Consider the following 15,007-nt stretch of genomic DNA (forward strand, 5'->3'; position numbering starts at 1 on the left):
ACCTAGATTTAGTATGAGAGGTTTCCCAATACTTAAGTTTGTTTCACCACTAGTTATGAAGTAGTTTATGAGAGTAAACCATATGCTTTGACCTTTACCTTAATGGCAAATATCGCTCACCGAGATCACTCACCGAAAGCGCAAACAACACGGTTATTCACTTCGAAAAAAAAGGCACTGGAAATATATCTAGCTCATATATGATTAGCTTTTATAGACTATATGGCTATGTAGTGATTGCTGCTTGTAATGGACGGACATCGGTGGCATATTATACCCCCTTTTATGGTATGCGGAAACACATCGATTGTGCTTCATTTATGAGTAACTCATGGGCTTGTATCATATTGCATTGCCTACCTACTGAACTACGGTGTTCTAACTGTCATGTTTGCCCCTATGAAGCAAACAATAGGATAGTCGAGTAAGTAGTTTATGTGTGTTTTCTGAACAGAGGTTGCAAATCATGCAGTAACGCAACAACGAAGACGATTTCTGGGAGAAAAACAAAAAGCAACGCGGCTAAAGCTCGGAAAAGTAGACGAAGCAAAGTCAGCTACAACTTCTCAGCCTCGAATGCTGATATTGGGGCTACGTAATGTGATGATGCTTGCCAACCTTCGTGATGATGTCTCTCATGAAATGCAACGCAATAGGGTATCAAGCAACCTTTGCAGAACGCCATACTGTTCCATCCTGACCAAAAATCAAATATGCCTTGCAAACCGATTAGGACCCGCCTTCTGTGCTGTGGTGCCATGCAACAGGGTCATTCATTCGTATTCCTTCTGACGCGGAATTCTCAGTCTTCCCAGATCGTCTCCAAGTCAAGATCACCGCGTCGTTCGGCTCCGCAGACACTCCAGCGCTTGCGCTTATCTCTTGACCCAAGACCCATAGTTCTTCCACGCGCGGGCGCGTCCCGGCCCTTTACCTCTCCAGACTCTCCTTCTTCCGCGGCATCTGCGGCAGCCTTCAACTGCGATATTCTTTCGGCCTCCAAGGCAGCCTCTTCAGCATCGGGAGAATCAGGAATAGTCTCTAGACTTGAAATACTGGGACTGCGAGATCTCATGGAGGTCGGTGTCGAGGGGACTGACGATGATGGATAGTAAGAAGGGAAAGTGTAACTATACGACAAACTCTCAGGCCGGAATGAAGGCGAACCTGCTGTAGCCGAGGGAGTTCCAGGAAGAGAAGGAGTGCTTGATGAATAACTCGTAAGGCGTAAGGGCGAAGATGTTCGTCGATGAGCTAGATTGCCCAAATTCGGGGTGCTAGAACTGGGGGAACCGCCCAGCTCGGTAAAATGCTTCTCGCCATCCAAGACAGAAGATCGAACCGGTGAGGTCGGGGGATATGCTTCATCGACCGGCTTTCGAGGCATTCGATTTCTGCCGGGAGAACCCAAGGGGCTGGCTGGACGAAGCAACGGCGGGTAAATGATACGACCTGAACCATCAACACCTGGCATAGATCGCGTACGGCCGATGGTAGGTGGTGCGAGACTGGCCATTGACTTAGATCTGCCGTGAGTACCAGTCAAAGGGGAGGTAGTTCGAGGTCGATACGGAAGAGAGGCTGCTGTCGTCCAAGATGGTGAGCTTGGAGACGGAGGCTCGGTTGATCTGCGAAAGGTGTAAGGCTTGCGGCTAGGATCTGAATCATTCGTAATGATGGCAGCTGGCTGCAGACGCAGAGTAGGCAAAGGAGAGGAGCGGAATTCCTCCATTCTCTCTGTCTCAGGGACGGGCTCCATTTCCAACGAGGACAAGCCTAAGCGGTCTATCTCACTTCGTCTTTACATGAAGCGGTGTGGCCAAGACAGTGGCCAAGGGGTGGTTTGTCGAGATGGCCGACCGCTGAAGGTCAATAGGAAAGGAAGATCGGTAGTCCGTCCGATGTGCGACTCTGGAATGTAGGTCTCAGGTGGGAGTAGACCGAACAATCAAGAATTGCTTGCGAAGGGAGAGGACGAGGGAGAGGACGAGCTGGGTTGATATTGCGACCGCCGGTTCGAAGTTGTTGTGGAACGATGGTAGGTAGGGTAGAGACGAGGAGTGAAATTGAATCTTATGCGGATCATATGTCGTACCGAGTCAGTTTTGAAGTGTCCGAGCTCCCGCGTTGACCTGACTTGTTGGGGTTGACTATGCGTGAGAGGTGCATAGGCGAGGTGAGGTGATGAGAGAGAGGTTGAGGTGAGAAGAAGAATGAAAGGGTCACTGTGCGCGTTGTATGCGTGTTATGTTATAACTATTGTGATATTGTGATTGTGGTCCTTAGTTGGCCGCCGGGTTGCTAGTAGCGGTGGGCGAGTCCATCAGGAGTGGTATGGGCACGAAACATGACATCTGAATCGAGCCGTGACGGATAAGTCCGATGCCAGATGCCAGGAACGGTTACAAGCCTGCGTGACTGCGTGACTTGCGTGACTCCGACACTGCGAGACTGTGGAGAGAGGAGGCGGTGGTGGAATTATAATACACGAGACGCTCCCCAGGTTCCGGAGACGGGTTAGTTAACTGGAAGTTAACTGGAATAAGACAGGGACCCTTCGCCTTCGGGGTTCTCTCCCTTAGCCTTCTGGATGGTGACCTGGAATTCGGTTTGCCTTTCTCGGAGTTTGAAAGAGGGGACCGAAGATGGAGTATGAAGATGTTTAAGGCTAGGTAAAATGCTAGGTGAATGGGCTAGGTGGATGTAGGTAGGCACATACGGAGAAGATCACCTGCATTTATTATGTATCATTAGTAGCGCGGCGGGTTTTTGGTTGCTAGCAGCCACTAAATAATTGAAGGAAGGTATTCACGGAGAAGGTACAGTACATGGAACGGCCTAGCCTACCTCAGTAGGTCCCTGCCTGAATCAAAACGACTCGATGTTCCACCACTGATTGGCCCTTAATTCAGCCCCACAAGCTAACCCTATCCTGGAACTGCCTCATATGTCTTGGCACATATATTCTTTTAGGTACATATGTCGACAACTTGCACTACCTAGGTACATTACCAAATGGCATGTGCGATTGATAGAACTTTTTCCGCTTGGCGAAGCTGTGCGACCCTATCGTTTGAGATCCAGTATGTATAATAATAATTCATGGTGCCTTAAGATACACATCTGTGTAACACACATACGGTACATAGGTACTTACATATATTAGGTACATATGTACTTCCATACGTACTTCACTTGCGGTCAATATGTACCTAACCTTACGATGGCGAATGAATTCTATGCATGGATGAAAGCTCATTGGTTGCGATTAGCCTACTAGCTGGAGTGTTGTTCTACATATGCTAGCCTATTGTTGGTAAGTGGCTCCTGAAGGAAAAAGACCCCTATGCCTTAGTAAGATATACCTTAGGTTAGGTAGGTAGGTAGTTACTGGCAACTTATAAGTATGTTATTGTACAAAGACAACACCGCATCTGTATGTATAACCACTATATATGTATGGGGTTAACGTAATTATTACATACCTGATCAAATGTCTTCTATATATAAGTCAGACAAATATGTTAATCATGTTGTAAGGTAGTATCCAAGGTAGTATCCCAACACCTCCTACGCTTCCGGTTGAATGAGATTGGACCAGCGAGTAAAATACCCTATCTATTGCTATCAGGTCTGACACCTGCAGACTTGCTATGGGGAACAATTGATGGCTGCTGCAATGGCTGAAAAGAACGAAGTGGGTCTATGCAGTACCTAACGCTAGAGCTACCCGCCTTGCTACAACGTTCGTATTGGTATTAACTACCTAACCTACCTGAACTATGTATAAGGGTTATAAGGTACTTCGCCTATCTAATTAGGTGTTATAGGTACTTTGGTGCTTAGCAACCATATAGTAGGTAACTACCTAATTTAGGCCTAATAGTACATAGCATACTAGGTTACATGTATGTACATGGTGTTAGTTAACTCGAAATCCATTTCAGTTTTAGTGTTATCTGGCAATTCGCCATGGGAAATTTAACAACAATTTTCTACGACAGCCTCATAACATCATCAACAACTTGACGAACCGACGCACGCATCGCCGTCCTATACTGGCGTTGCTAATTCCGGGACCACTTCCTGCGATCTCTATTCTACCTATTCTTCCTATTCTACCTATTGCGAATCTTTATCCCGATAGCAGTACCATTTATATGCCCTCGATGGCCCGTGCCAATTAGTCATTTCATTCCGTTCATCAACACTCCTTTTTTCGCTTTACGCCCTGTCCTAGGCATTCTGCACGTCCTGATCTGAGAGATAATATCAATTCACCATGGCGCGCCCTCTGGGGCCGGTCCGCCTGCGGAGGACAAACTACCTCACCTTATCTATCGGCGCAATTCTCTGTATCTTTATAATTTACTTTCTCTCGCATACCGGTTCGACTTCACAATCCGCCAATGCGAGCCGATCCGCTACCCGTAAGCCCAGCACGAAGTCGAGTCTAATCGTCGAACGGCCTCCTGTCCGGCGCTTCAACTTAAATAGTGTTACAATTACCCCGGATCCCATTGGAAACCGAGAGGCTGTCCTTATTTTAACCCCAATGGCGCGTTTCTACCAGGAATACTGGGACAACTTGTTGAAGTTACAATACCCTCGAGATCTGATTACGCTTGCCTTCATCTTGCCTAAGAATAAAGAGGGTAATGCGGCGACTACCGCGCTGCAGGCCCAGATCACGAAGACGCAAAAAGGCCCTGTTAAGGAGCGATTTAGGAGTATAATTATCGAACGACAGGATTTCGATCCTCCTCTAACATCTCAAGATGAAAGCGAACGACATAAGATGGAGAACCAGAAGGCGAGACGAGCCTCGATGTCTAGAGCACGGAACTCGCTGCTTTTCACCACACTGGGAGCCGATACCTCATGGGTATTATGGTTAGATTCCGATATCGTCGAGACGCCACCCACTTTGATACAAGACCTTGCGTCACACGATAAGCCCATCATAGTGCCGAATTGCTACCAGAGATATATCGACTCGGAAACGGGAAAGCCTAAGGAACGCCCGTACGACTTTAATAGCTGGCAGGATAGTCCGACCGCGCAGGAAATCGCCTCTAAGATGAATCAAGACGAGATTATCCTCGAGGGATACTCTGAAATGGCAACCTATCGGGCCTTGATGGCTTACATGGCGGAGAAGGAGGATGAAAAACACCTGGAAGTACCCTTAGATGGTGTTGGTGGCACTGCGTTACTAGTTAAGGCGGATGTTCACCGTGACGGTGCTATGTTCCCGCCATTCCCATTCTACCATCTGATCGAGACCGAGGGGTTTGCGAAGATGGCCAGGAGGTTGGGCTGGCATGCTACTGGATTACCTAACTATAAAGTAATATCCCTGCCTTGACGACAGCTCAGAATTACAGCCGGCTAACTCTGGATATAGGTTTATCATTACAACGAATAGAAGACGGAACTAACATACGGCTCGAAACGCTTTTTGTCATAACGAACCTTGTAATCTGCCACGAGTCTCGGATCATTGCATTTTGGAGATGAGGAGTTTAAACGTGCCGAATTGTTTGTTTTGCGACTACGGAGCATGGGGTTACCGAAATATGTCGCGGCCCGTCATCGCTGTGGTCGAGGGATGGGGGTTTTCCTGTAGATATTTATTTGTAGTAGCAGCAACAGGAGCAGTAGCAGCATCACTGGACGGGGAAATCATTGCGCTTTTTCAGAAAAACTGTTACACTAGGCAAAGGCCCATCGGGATTGCACCAATATAAGGGGACCGGACTCTCGTTCTAGGCGCCTTGGAAATTTGAAGAAATCATACAATAAAATGGTTTCTTTTTTAATATTTTGTCAAGTTGAAGTACTGGTGAATGGTGAATGGTGAATGGTGAATGGTGAATGGCGTGCTATAATGAAATCAAAATAAAGTAGTAGTTTGATACCAGGTCCATGTCATATGTAGGAGAGGCCCGGAATTCCATATGTACCAACAAACGCCCGCTCCAATGAACTATTCCTCAACAACCTCCTTCCCAAGGATTCGCAAAGAGCGTCTCTACCAGCTGAGCTCATCCAGACCACCGTCGAACTCGACCATCCTTCTCGCCCCAACATGTCGTAACCTCATGCTTCACCACATTCACATATCCCTCTCACAACCCATCCATCCTACCTCCCCTCGTACCGCCCCCCCTCATCACTACACCAAAACTCCACCAGCCGCCGCGCGCCCATGGCATCCCCGCCGCGTATCAAAGCCGCAACGTCCACGTTCAGAGGGCTGTCGGTCTCAGGGCAGCTAAGCAGCATGCGCACGGCGCGCACGCACTCCAGGATGCTGTACGCCGGCGTCCACGCCTCCTTCAGCAGGTCCAGGCAGATGTCGCCGCCGCGCAGCGCGATGTTGGCGTGCACGATGGGCGTCCGGAAGGAGATCTTGGGCGGCGAGAGGGGGTATGTGGGGGGGATCGATATGTCGAGGAGCCAGCGGCCCGCTGGGGTGGTGTTAGTTGTGTTGTTGTTTGTATGTATGTATGTATGTATGTATGTATGTATATGAAGACTTTGGGTATGGAGGTCGAAGGCATGAAGGGAAGGGAAGGGAAGGGAGAGGAGAGTGTGGAATCGCAACGCACCATCGTAACCACTGCCTACACCCCGTCCATTGATCACAGCCTCCCAATGCAGCAGCTCATCATCGCTCACAGGTCCCAGGCGCTCGATGCCCGCCTCGGCCTGCGACTCGTTCTCCCAGGCAGATAGCTCCTTTACCAAGCGCTTCGTCGCACTGCGCGAGGCCGACGCTGAATTAGTCGCCATTCTGGTTCTGCGGGCGGTTCTTGTTTCTATTAAAAAGCTATATATATATATTATATATAACTCGAAAGGGCGATAAATAAGGTAGTTTCGAAAAGAGAGATGTCCCAAGGGTGGTTTTGTCTTACATGGAAAGGTGCTCGTTCGGATCTAGGTGACGATAAGGTAGGTAGGTAGGTAGGTTAGGTAGGCAAGTAACATAAGGCAAGGTAATAAAGCTCCGATGGCTTGCCTCAGATTCCAGTCTCGGCAGTCGGTAGGTATCTACGTACCTAACTCAAAGGCGCCGTGCCTCGCAGGGCAGGGCAGGGCAGGGGTCTGCTTCCAAGTCTGATTGGGTGGCCCGGTTCAGGCCGAGGAGTAGCCCAGTAGCCTCGGTGGACGCATAGAACCCGTGGAAACGGGGTTGCACGGGAAGTAACGTGGACTGTTGCAATTAAACAAGCTTCAAGGCATTATGGAATCACACTCTTGGCTTCTGTCGTGGGATGCTGTGATTAGCTTCTTTCGATCTTGATATGTAGTTAACTAGGTTAATTAGTTAACTCATCTTGTTTCTAGCTAATTACATAATATTATTTGCTTATAGTTATTCTTAAGTTATTTTTAATGTCTACCTATACATGGTTTATGCCTCCCAATTGGATTGATTTCCGTATGCATCATGATTATCTGCTATTTTACAAAGTACATATGCAGCAGTCTCATATAAATGAAATTCTTAATAATGCCCGTATTTCAGATATTTAATTCTTTATTTAACTAACTACTGAAAATATACAATAGTCACTACTAGGAAAATGTCCAAAGCAAAACGTTATTGCATATCACTTCAGTAATATGACCGCCCATCTGGCATCGAACCTCTGTTTAGTAGTGTATGTTCACTATTATTGTGTGTATGTGTACAAACCTGGGGTGCTCGACGAGTCCACAGTGAGCAATTACTTTACAGGTCATGTAGCAACAGACTTATGAAGTTTTTATGGAACATGGTCCCGAGATATCCCTCCCCATCCCCATTCATATCCGCGAGCGCTATGTCCAGAGAAATCGGAGCCCCCAAATCCTCCGGCGGCACTCTTTTTTTTTCTGCAAGCCTAAACGACTACTGAGTTTCCTTCCCCTCCTGAAGCAATGAAAATAGACTAGGTGAATGTCTTAGAAAACGGAGCCGTGGTCATGAAATGGCTTAAAGGTGCCGTCATGCGTTCATAAAATAAAATCAAAGAAAAATAAACGATTGCGAGACTAATCCCCGGTATTTCAGGTCTTCTCGTATGCGTACAAAACAATGCATGCTTTGCAAATAAGGTCGTGAATAAGATTATCTCAAGTACCATCAAGGATCCTCTACGTGAAGAACTTTGTTTCGTACAGGTAATGAGAAATGCGTGAGAATACATAAACTTCATCGGATCCATCAGCGGTAGACCGCCGCGGAAACCAATCTAATGATCATCTCCTATCTACCTGAGAGCACTGAGCCTAAGTGTGAACGCCTGTGACAGACGCATTGCATATGCCCCTAAGGCTTAGCCGATCCCTTCGGCTTCCAGAATTGCATTATGCGACTAAGACGCTTCGATTTGCTCATCTTGGGCTTGTCTTCCTGATCCGAGTCAAGAGGGACCTCCATGCTCAGCTTGCTCCGTTCTCCGTGGGCGCTACTAATGAGCCGACTGAGACTGACTAAACTGGATCTTCGGCGGCCGAATGCTGCGGCGCTAAACGAAGCAGGCCGCTGATCATGGAAGGGCATATTCCTAGGCTGAACGCCCGGCGTAAAAGTGCTATCCCGTGTCATGGTCGAATTACTACTCGTTAGAGACGGAACATCAACAGATATTCGGACCAATTCTGGTCCAGGTTCGCCCATCAATAGTGAATGGTAGTTGTTCTCATCAGCGATAGAAGATGGGGCGGTTGAGATTCGTTGCGCGTCATACGACATTGGTGAACGAGGGGACGGAAACGAGGATGAATAGCTCAGCGAATATGGGGTGGCTGGCATAGTCGAAGAACCAGAAAACACTCCATTACTTGTATCCATCGGATCGATATCGGTGTTCAGAATCTGGCGGGGAGACGGGGCTTCTGAATCAGGGGTGCCTGGGGTGCCCATGATATGGATGGCACGTCTAGGCGTACTGTAGTTCGGTTCTTCCAGAATGATTTCTTCTCGAAGGTTCTCGGTTCTCATCCTAGATACTGGTCGCTGTATGTCCAAGCTTGACCCGCTGCCTTTACGTGTCACCCAGGTGGGCATTGGTAGGATATCCTTTGGACTAGCTTTGCCATGCTCACGTTCTTGCGTGGGCGTCGGAACTGCGTCGTCCTCGGTACTTGATGTCTCATCGCTTTCATCAGCTGAAGCATCTTGGGCGTCTGTAGAAGATTCTTCGGATGGGGTTTTTGCGCTGGTATCCTCTTCCTCTTCCTCTTCGTCCTCTTCAAAGACATCTGCCATAGTCGAAGAACTACCGAAGCGGTGTATGCCGAATCGTACAGCTTCAAAGGGGGGCATCTCAGGAGCACTCTCAGCACGGCGGTGATAATGCATTCCTGGCCCGCTGAAACCCCTTAAGCCAGCAGCACTATGCAACTGGCGCTTTGGTGGGGCGCCCGTCTTTTGCGCCTCGTCCCATTGGGGATCACGAGAGGGTGTATTGAATGGGCCAAGAGCCGCATCAAGATCGATCATAGGATAAGATATGTCATCTTCAGACGTTCGACCTAGCTCCGCTGTATTTGGGTCGGGCTCAGGCTCAGTCACTAAAACTATCGGTGCAATAGGTGCTTCGGGTACTTCCGTAAGATAATCACCGAAATCTTCGATCATCTGTTCTTGATATACTGGTGGCGTGGCCGAACGACGGCGTACTGACTTTGATTTACGCGACTTCGATTTCCTTGTTAAAATAGAGCCAGCCCATGACCTAACCCTCTTCTGCTTCTTCTTTCTTATTGAACCCTTCTTGCTTTCGGAACGAGATAATCCATCTTCAGTTGACACCCAGTCGGATTCCACTGATATATTAGCAGGCTCAAGTCGCTTCTCTACTGCTCTAGATAAGCCTAAGCTAAGTGATGTTGATTTCGTGGGCGAATTAGTCGCCGCGAAAGGTTCGAGTCCGAAAAAAGACCATCTCCTAGGAGTTTTTGAAGGACTCGTGTTTGTAGGCGATCCTGAGCTGCGTTTAGGGATTTCTGTTAGTAAGGGAATCGAATTGCGCCTACGCGATAAAGAATCTCCAGTGAGTACGATAAGACTCGGGGATCGCTCCAAAACAGCGCCTGCGGTGCTAGGGCGCGAATCATTCTTCGCACGAGAACCAGGTGATCCAAGCACACTAGAAGTATCACGGTCTGTAGATGCCAAACTCGTCGAAATAACGGATGAGAGGCTCCCTGAAACTCGGTGGCCAGGGCGAACTGTCACCGTACTTGATGTGTCGGTTGAAACCAGCGACAGAGGACGTGGAATGAATTCAAGTGTATCGGAGAACCCAACTCGCGCACGTGCGGTGGCCCTTGGCGATGGAGGGGACTGCTGCGTAGGCTGAACGCATACTTCCGGAACTTCTTCCGCGCTTGCTCGCTGGGGATCTATCTCAGGTTTGGGAGGTTCCGTCTTTGGCTCGGGAAAATTGCGAAATTTCTCGTCAAAATCAGCCGGGCTACTGGGCGCACTACTGCCCCTCGAAATCGGATTATTTGGCTTAAGTATCATAGTCAGATCGTGACTAGAGATTGCGGCAGAGCGGCGGTGTGCATGTCCTCTTCTTGGCGGGATATCTGCAGGTGAGAGCTTGGGGGACGCAATGCCACTATCAGATTTAGTTGGGCTCGTACTCATTACAGTAATCGACCCTCCCCCTTTCAGTTTACCGCCTACGAACTCACTCCCGCCTCGTCGATGGCCACCACGGTTGGGAAGCATCATTGGCGACGGAGGAGAGAGTGGAGGACTAAGGAGAGATTCGTCGGGACCAAGAGTAGCACTTGGGTTGAATGCGAAATCTGGTAGAGCCGGAGATCTGGATAACTGACTGCTGGGGTTCGGACTAGGATCGGCGCCCGGGTTGAAACTGAAGTCGGGCAAGCCCGGCGATCTAGAGGGGTAATCTCCCATCCCGCTAGCGAAGCTAAATGCCCGACCCTGAAATTCTATCGCGGACTGGGGTCGTCGTCCTGTTGCCCGAGAGAAAGACGAAGGCGCCGAAGACGGTGACGGTGACGGGCGGGCTGGAAAAACGAAGGGCGGGTTCGGAGGAGGTATGTTGATGAGCGAAGAATGTTGGGGACCGGGAACGGCTGATTGGGTCATGGTCTCATCTTGATGCGTCGAGATACGGAGTTGTCGCGATGGGACATCGTTCACCCCGCTCAATGTAGCCGTCTCGGTCGGGAGACTAGCAGCAATTACGGTGGCCATTATTCCTTCAAGCCTCCCCGGCGCAGAGAGCGGGGGAAAAACTTAGATATAGAGAGATATCATAGAGTATCTTCCGAGTATAGGGTATGGTTTAAGGCGTAGAAATCGAGAAAACTAATTGGACATGACAATTTGACGATGCGCGACGGTGGTGCTTGAGGCGCCTGAGATAAGGAAAGGTCAGTTTCCCGCTTATTTGCGAAAAGCCCAGATGACTAGCTTTCTGGACTCTGGGCACGAAGTTATAATATGGAGTTGTACCTCGTCGTCGGGTGAGGCAGAATGTTGTGCTGGCGGTCGGTGAGTGTAATTGTCGTCCGGCTTCCCTCGCAATGGATTGGTTACAAAAACAACCAAAATAAAAATAGACGTAGGATAATGGAATTGAAGAGAGGATAAATCAAAGGAGCGGACGGCCAAGACCAGAGCAAATCTTAGAAACACAAGATTTGCTTCTGGAATTGGACCAGCAGGTATGGTGGCGGTTGAGGTAAGGTGGAGGAGTGAATGAAGAATTGAGGAGATAATCGTAGGTGTGTAGACGACTCCAGAAAGATGGAAGTGTGCAAGTCGAAAAAAGCCACTGTTAGGCTATTGGGTTGTGTCCTTCTGCCTTCTGGACCGTGCGGCCGCCCTACTAACTTAAACGCTTGTACTGTATGTATCTACAGGGTAGTACACTAAGTACATATGTACCCTACATAATAAGGATCTCAGGCTTGCAAGGACTAGGGTAGAGTAAACCTAGCACGTAGGTAGGTACAAATTAGCAAGTACTACATAGAATGGCTGCTAGAGGTACCTGCTGCCGACAATTACCTATGTACCTTGGCAGGTACATAGGTACCGTATCTAATAGCATTTAATCAACAATTAAAAATGCGCTCGAAATGATACCAGCCCAGAGGAATGATGATTATTCCATGCTTGATGCTTAATTATGCCATATATCTTGCTGTGGCGTACATACATAGTTCTAAGTCGTATAATGTAAGTTGTTATTAACTACGATTAATGCTAACTTATTCAACCTTGCATTGGTGTAGATGCATATTTCAAGGTTGTCAACATTGGAATCAAGATCTCATTTCAAGCCAATTTCAAGTCAACCTGGGTCCTGAATCAAAACGGTTACTATCGAAACTACGAGGATATTCGCCAAAGTACAGCGCTAGGTTAGTCAGAAATGCACGGAGTGTACATGATCTTCAGTCACACCGAGGGGATGCCTCTCCGTGAGGGTCCCTGCAGGAGGCTGCGCCTACGTGGACTACGTAGGTACGTATCACTACCGTTGTCAGATAAACCTCGTAATAGGGTAATACCTAGGTACCTAGAGTGGATGCGTCGTTCATACATACGTAAAACTTGTACCTACATGTCAGCATTGAATGCCGTCTTTGAGTGGCCCATGACCTCATGATCGTGACTTACTCAGGGTACTCCGCCGTTTGAGGTTTCGATTGAGGCTCGTGCGAGGTATGACGGAGATACAAGCCATGGAAAATTACGAGTCGAAAATTAATGAATAAAAATAAAAATGACTGCGTAGTGTACCTAAGAGGTACATAGTGTATATACATACATAGATTGTAAGTCCTATCAAAACAGTACGGTATGCGCCGTGGCCAACAAGTTGTTCCCACATTGAAAACGACACAAGTGCATGCCGAATTATTGCGATGCGCAATTCATAGAATGGAGCACTGGCCTCCCTAACGGCCTGACGGCCTAGCAAAACACCGCGAATAACGAAAGTGGCTTAATTATTCTCCGTAACCTTTAATACATGGAATCAGACATGCAGAAACAATCCATCCCTGATAAAAGGGTGCGCTCGGCTCGAAAACCCAAATACTTTTTGAAAGTTAAAAACACCCCTAAAAAAAATACATCAAATATTCAACAGAGAGCAGCCGAAAGCTGGGAGGTAACAGGTTGGCAGTAACAGGTTGGCGGAGGCAACTTGAACCCGGTCATCTTGTTTGGAAACCTTGCATCTAATTATGCATCTACGTGTACAGTACAATACATAACGCAAACCTGCGTATGTACAGGCGTAATTGAGAAAACCGCTTTCCTATTTTAGATGGCTTGCCTTTAATCCTCGGCGTTCCCCTGCAGCACCCTATCCCTTCTTGGTTAATGACCCCCCGCGCTTCCTACCTTCGGTTGCTTCGTCGCATTTGCGGCTGGAGGGGTTTTCAGAATTGGGTTAATCAATCCTACGCGAAAGGATCAGGTACATTTCATTACCATGTATTCCGTGTTCCGTGTTCCGTGCATATATAAACACGACGGTGTTGCTTACGGGAAGCAAATGCATATACGGGTTGATGAGCATTTATTTATCTTCATATTAGGTAAGGTAGCACCAAATCTAGTTGCATTTCTACCTAGACATCATCATCTTACCAAGCCAAGCACAAAACGAGCGCAACAAGAACTAGAATAGGTAATCAAATGAGCCAAGCTAACAGGACTTTTTGGATCCCACGCAAGTCGGCCGTTTTTTTTTAGCGCAAAGTAGGCAGCCGGTCCAGCCGTGGCCGCGATTCGCATACTACCTTCAGCTTTTACATATCTTACATATGGAGGGCATGCGTGCGTGCGTATGTGCGAAGTACACCTCACCTTTACGCACTGCAAGGCCCGTAAGCAGCCGTCGCATTAGCCTCCATGGTTCGTAGCCAACCAAGGCCATGGAATTCGACGCGCTCGGATAACTTTGCATGAGTCTGTGGGTACATATTCTACCGGATAAAGAATAGTTGATCTTACTGCCAGCTTGCATCTCGTTGTTTATCCCATTGCGATGGTTCTTGAGTAAAATAAAATAAAAAGTATTCGATCTGACATGCTAAAGGGACATGCTAAAGATTGCTAAAAACACGATCCGTTACTAGTAAGGTATAAAATCAAGCTGAACAACGGGCTGCAAGTAATGATCGGCCACCGATGATTCTTCATCTCCGATTCAAATCGTATCTAAGAATATCACAGCTAATTAAACAATTTCACGTCTAATCCCTCTAACGGCAAAACTCAGGAAATAAATGACAAAACTTTCTAGCATTGTTAGCACCTATAGCCCAAGCCACGCTCTCCACGAATTTCTGGATACGGACACGGAGAACGGGATAGCGATGGGCAAACCGGGATACGCCCTCGCCTCTTGGGGGTCAATTGATAACTTGATAAGAGGCTTGACAAGCAGACAAGCCAGGCACTTTAAATACCTACCTACTCCAGTCTCCAGATGGATTTCGGTACTGAATCCTCTGCGGAGAGACCCTTGTCTTATGATATCGAACCCCTGGGGGTCGAGCTGGAACTATACCAGAATCGTCTTATTATGATACTATGTACGTGGTGTATACGCACATAAATAGCAACGGGAAACGTTGAAGCAGTTAGTATTATTGCATCTAGGGTCTCGTCCAAATGCAGAAAATATTAAATACGCAAATGCGCTATCAGGCAAGGCTTACCTCGATCGCTCAATAAACAATAGCAAACAATTGGACTTATGGAAGTACCTCGTGTAGTACACATGGAAGCTAAAACATTACGAAATGAAAGACAGAAAATTACCCGACTCGAGAGGCGTGGGAAGCTAATCTCGTTTCAACTAATGTAGGTATGTACATTAGCCAACCAGACTAAGGTTCAAACTCAGCTAGAACAACAGACTAATCTGCACGGCACATATCGTGCACCTGATTGGACCCAGAGCCCTGGAACGATCTCGGGGGCGGTTACCCTTTGCCGCTG

At 47.8% G+C, this 15,007-nt stretch overlaps 4 protein-coding genes across 4 annotated transcripts; 1 reads left to right on the plus strand and 3 right to left on the minus strand.

Moving 5' to 3' along the window:
* Nucleotides 1-802: 802 nt before the first annotated feature.
* On the minus strand, nucleotides 803-1,759 carry F4813DRAFT_385887 (uncharacterized protein; the record flags this gene model as incomplete). Its single annotated transcript, XM_049246323.1, has 1 exon — nucleotides 803-1,759. The coding sequence occupies one exon, from the start codon at nucleotides 1,757-1,759 to the stop codon at nucleotides 803-805; it is 957 nt and encodes a 318-aa protein (XP_049103319.1).
* A 2,523-nt stretch (nucleotides 1,760-4,282) lies between these two features.
* Nucleotides 4,283-5,428, plus strand: F4813DRAFT_385888 (glycosyltransferase family 62 protein; the record flags this gene model as incomplete). The annotated part of the gene is made up of 2 exons (XM_049246324.1): nucleotides 4,283-5,350; nucleotides 5,408-5,428. 2 exons carry the CDS (start codon nucleotides 4,283-4,285, stop codon nucleotides 5,426-5,428), a joined length of 1,089 nt encoding a protein of 362 aa, XP_049103320.1.
* A 719-nt stretch (nucleotides 5,429-6,147) lies between these two features.
* On the minus strand, nucleotides 6,148-6,798 carry F4813DRAFT_385889 (UBC-like protein; the record flags this gene model as incomplete). The annotated part of the gene is made up of 2 exons (XM_049246325.1): nucleotides 6,148-6,473; nucleotides 6,615-6,798. 2 exons carry the CDS (start codon nucleotides 6,796-6,798, stop codon nucleotides 6,148-6,150), a joined length of 510 nt encoding a protein of 169 aa, XP_049103321.1.
* Nucleotides 6,799-8,323: 1,525 nt separating this feature from the next.
* On the minus strand, nucleotides 8,324-11,233 carry F4813DRAFT_385890 (uncharacterized protein; the record flags this gene model as incomplete). Its single annotated transcript, XM_049246326.1, has 1 exon — nucleotides 8,324-11,233. The coding sequence occupies one exon, from the start codon at nucleotides 11,231-11,233 to the stop codon at nucleotides 8,324-8,326; it is 2,910 nt and encodes a 969-aa protein (XP_049103322.1).
* Between the last annotated feature and the right edge of the window lie 3,774 nt (nucleotides 11,234-15,007).

This window comes from Daldinia decipiens (genome assembly GCF_022478715.1).
Source record: "Daldinia decipiens strain CBS 113046 unplaced genomic scaffold F4813scaffold_4, whole genome shotgun sequence".
Classification (NCBI taxonomy): domain Eukaryota; kingdom Fungi; phylum Ascomycota; class Sordariomycetes; order Xylariales; family Hypoxylaceae; genus Daldinia; species Daldinia decipiens.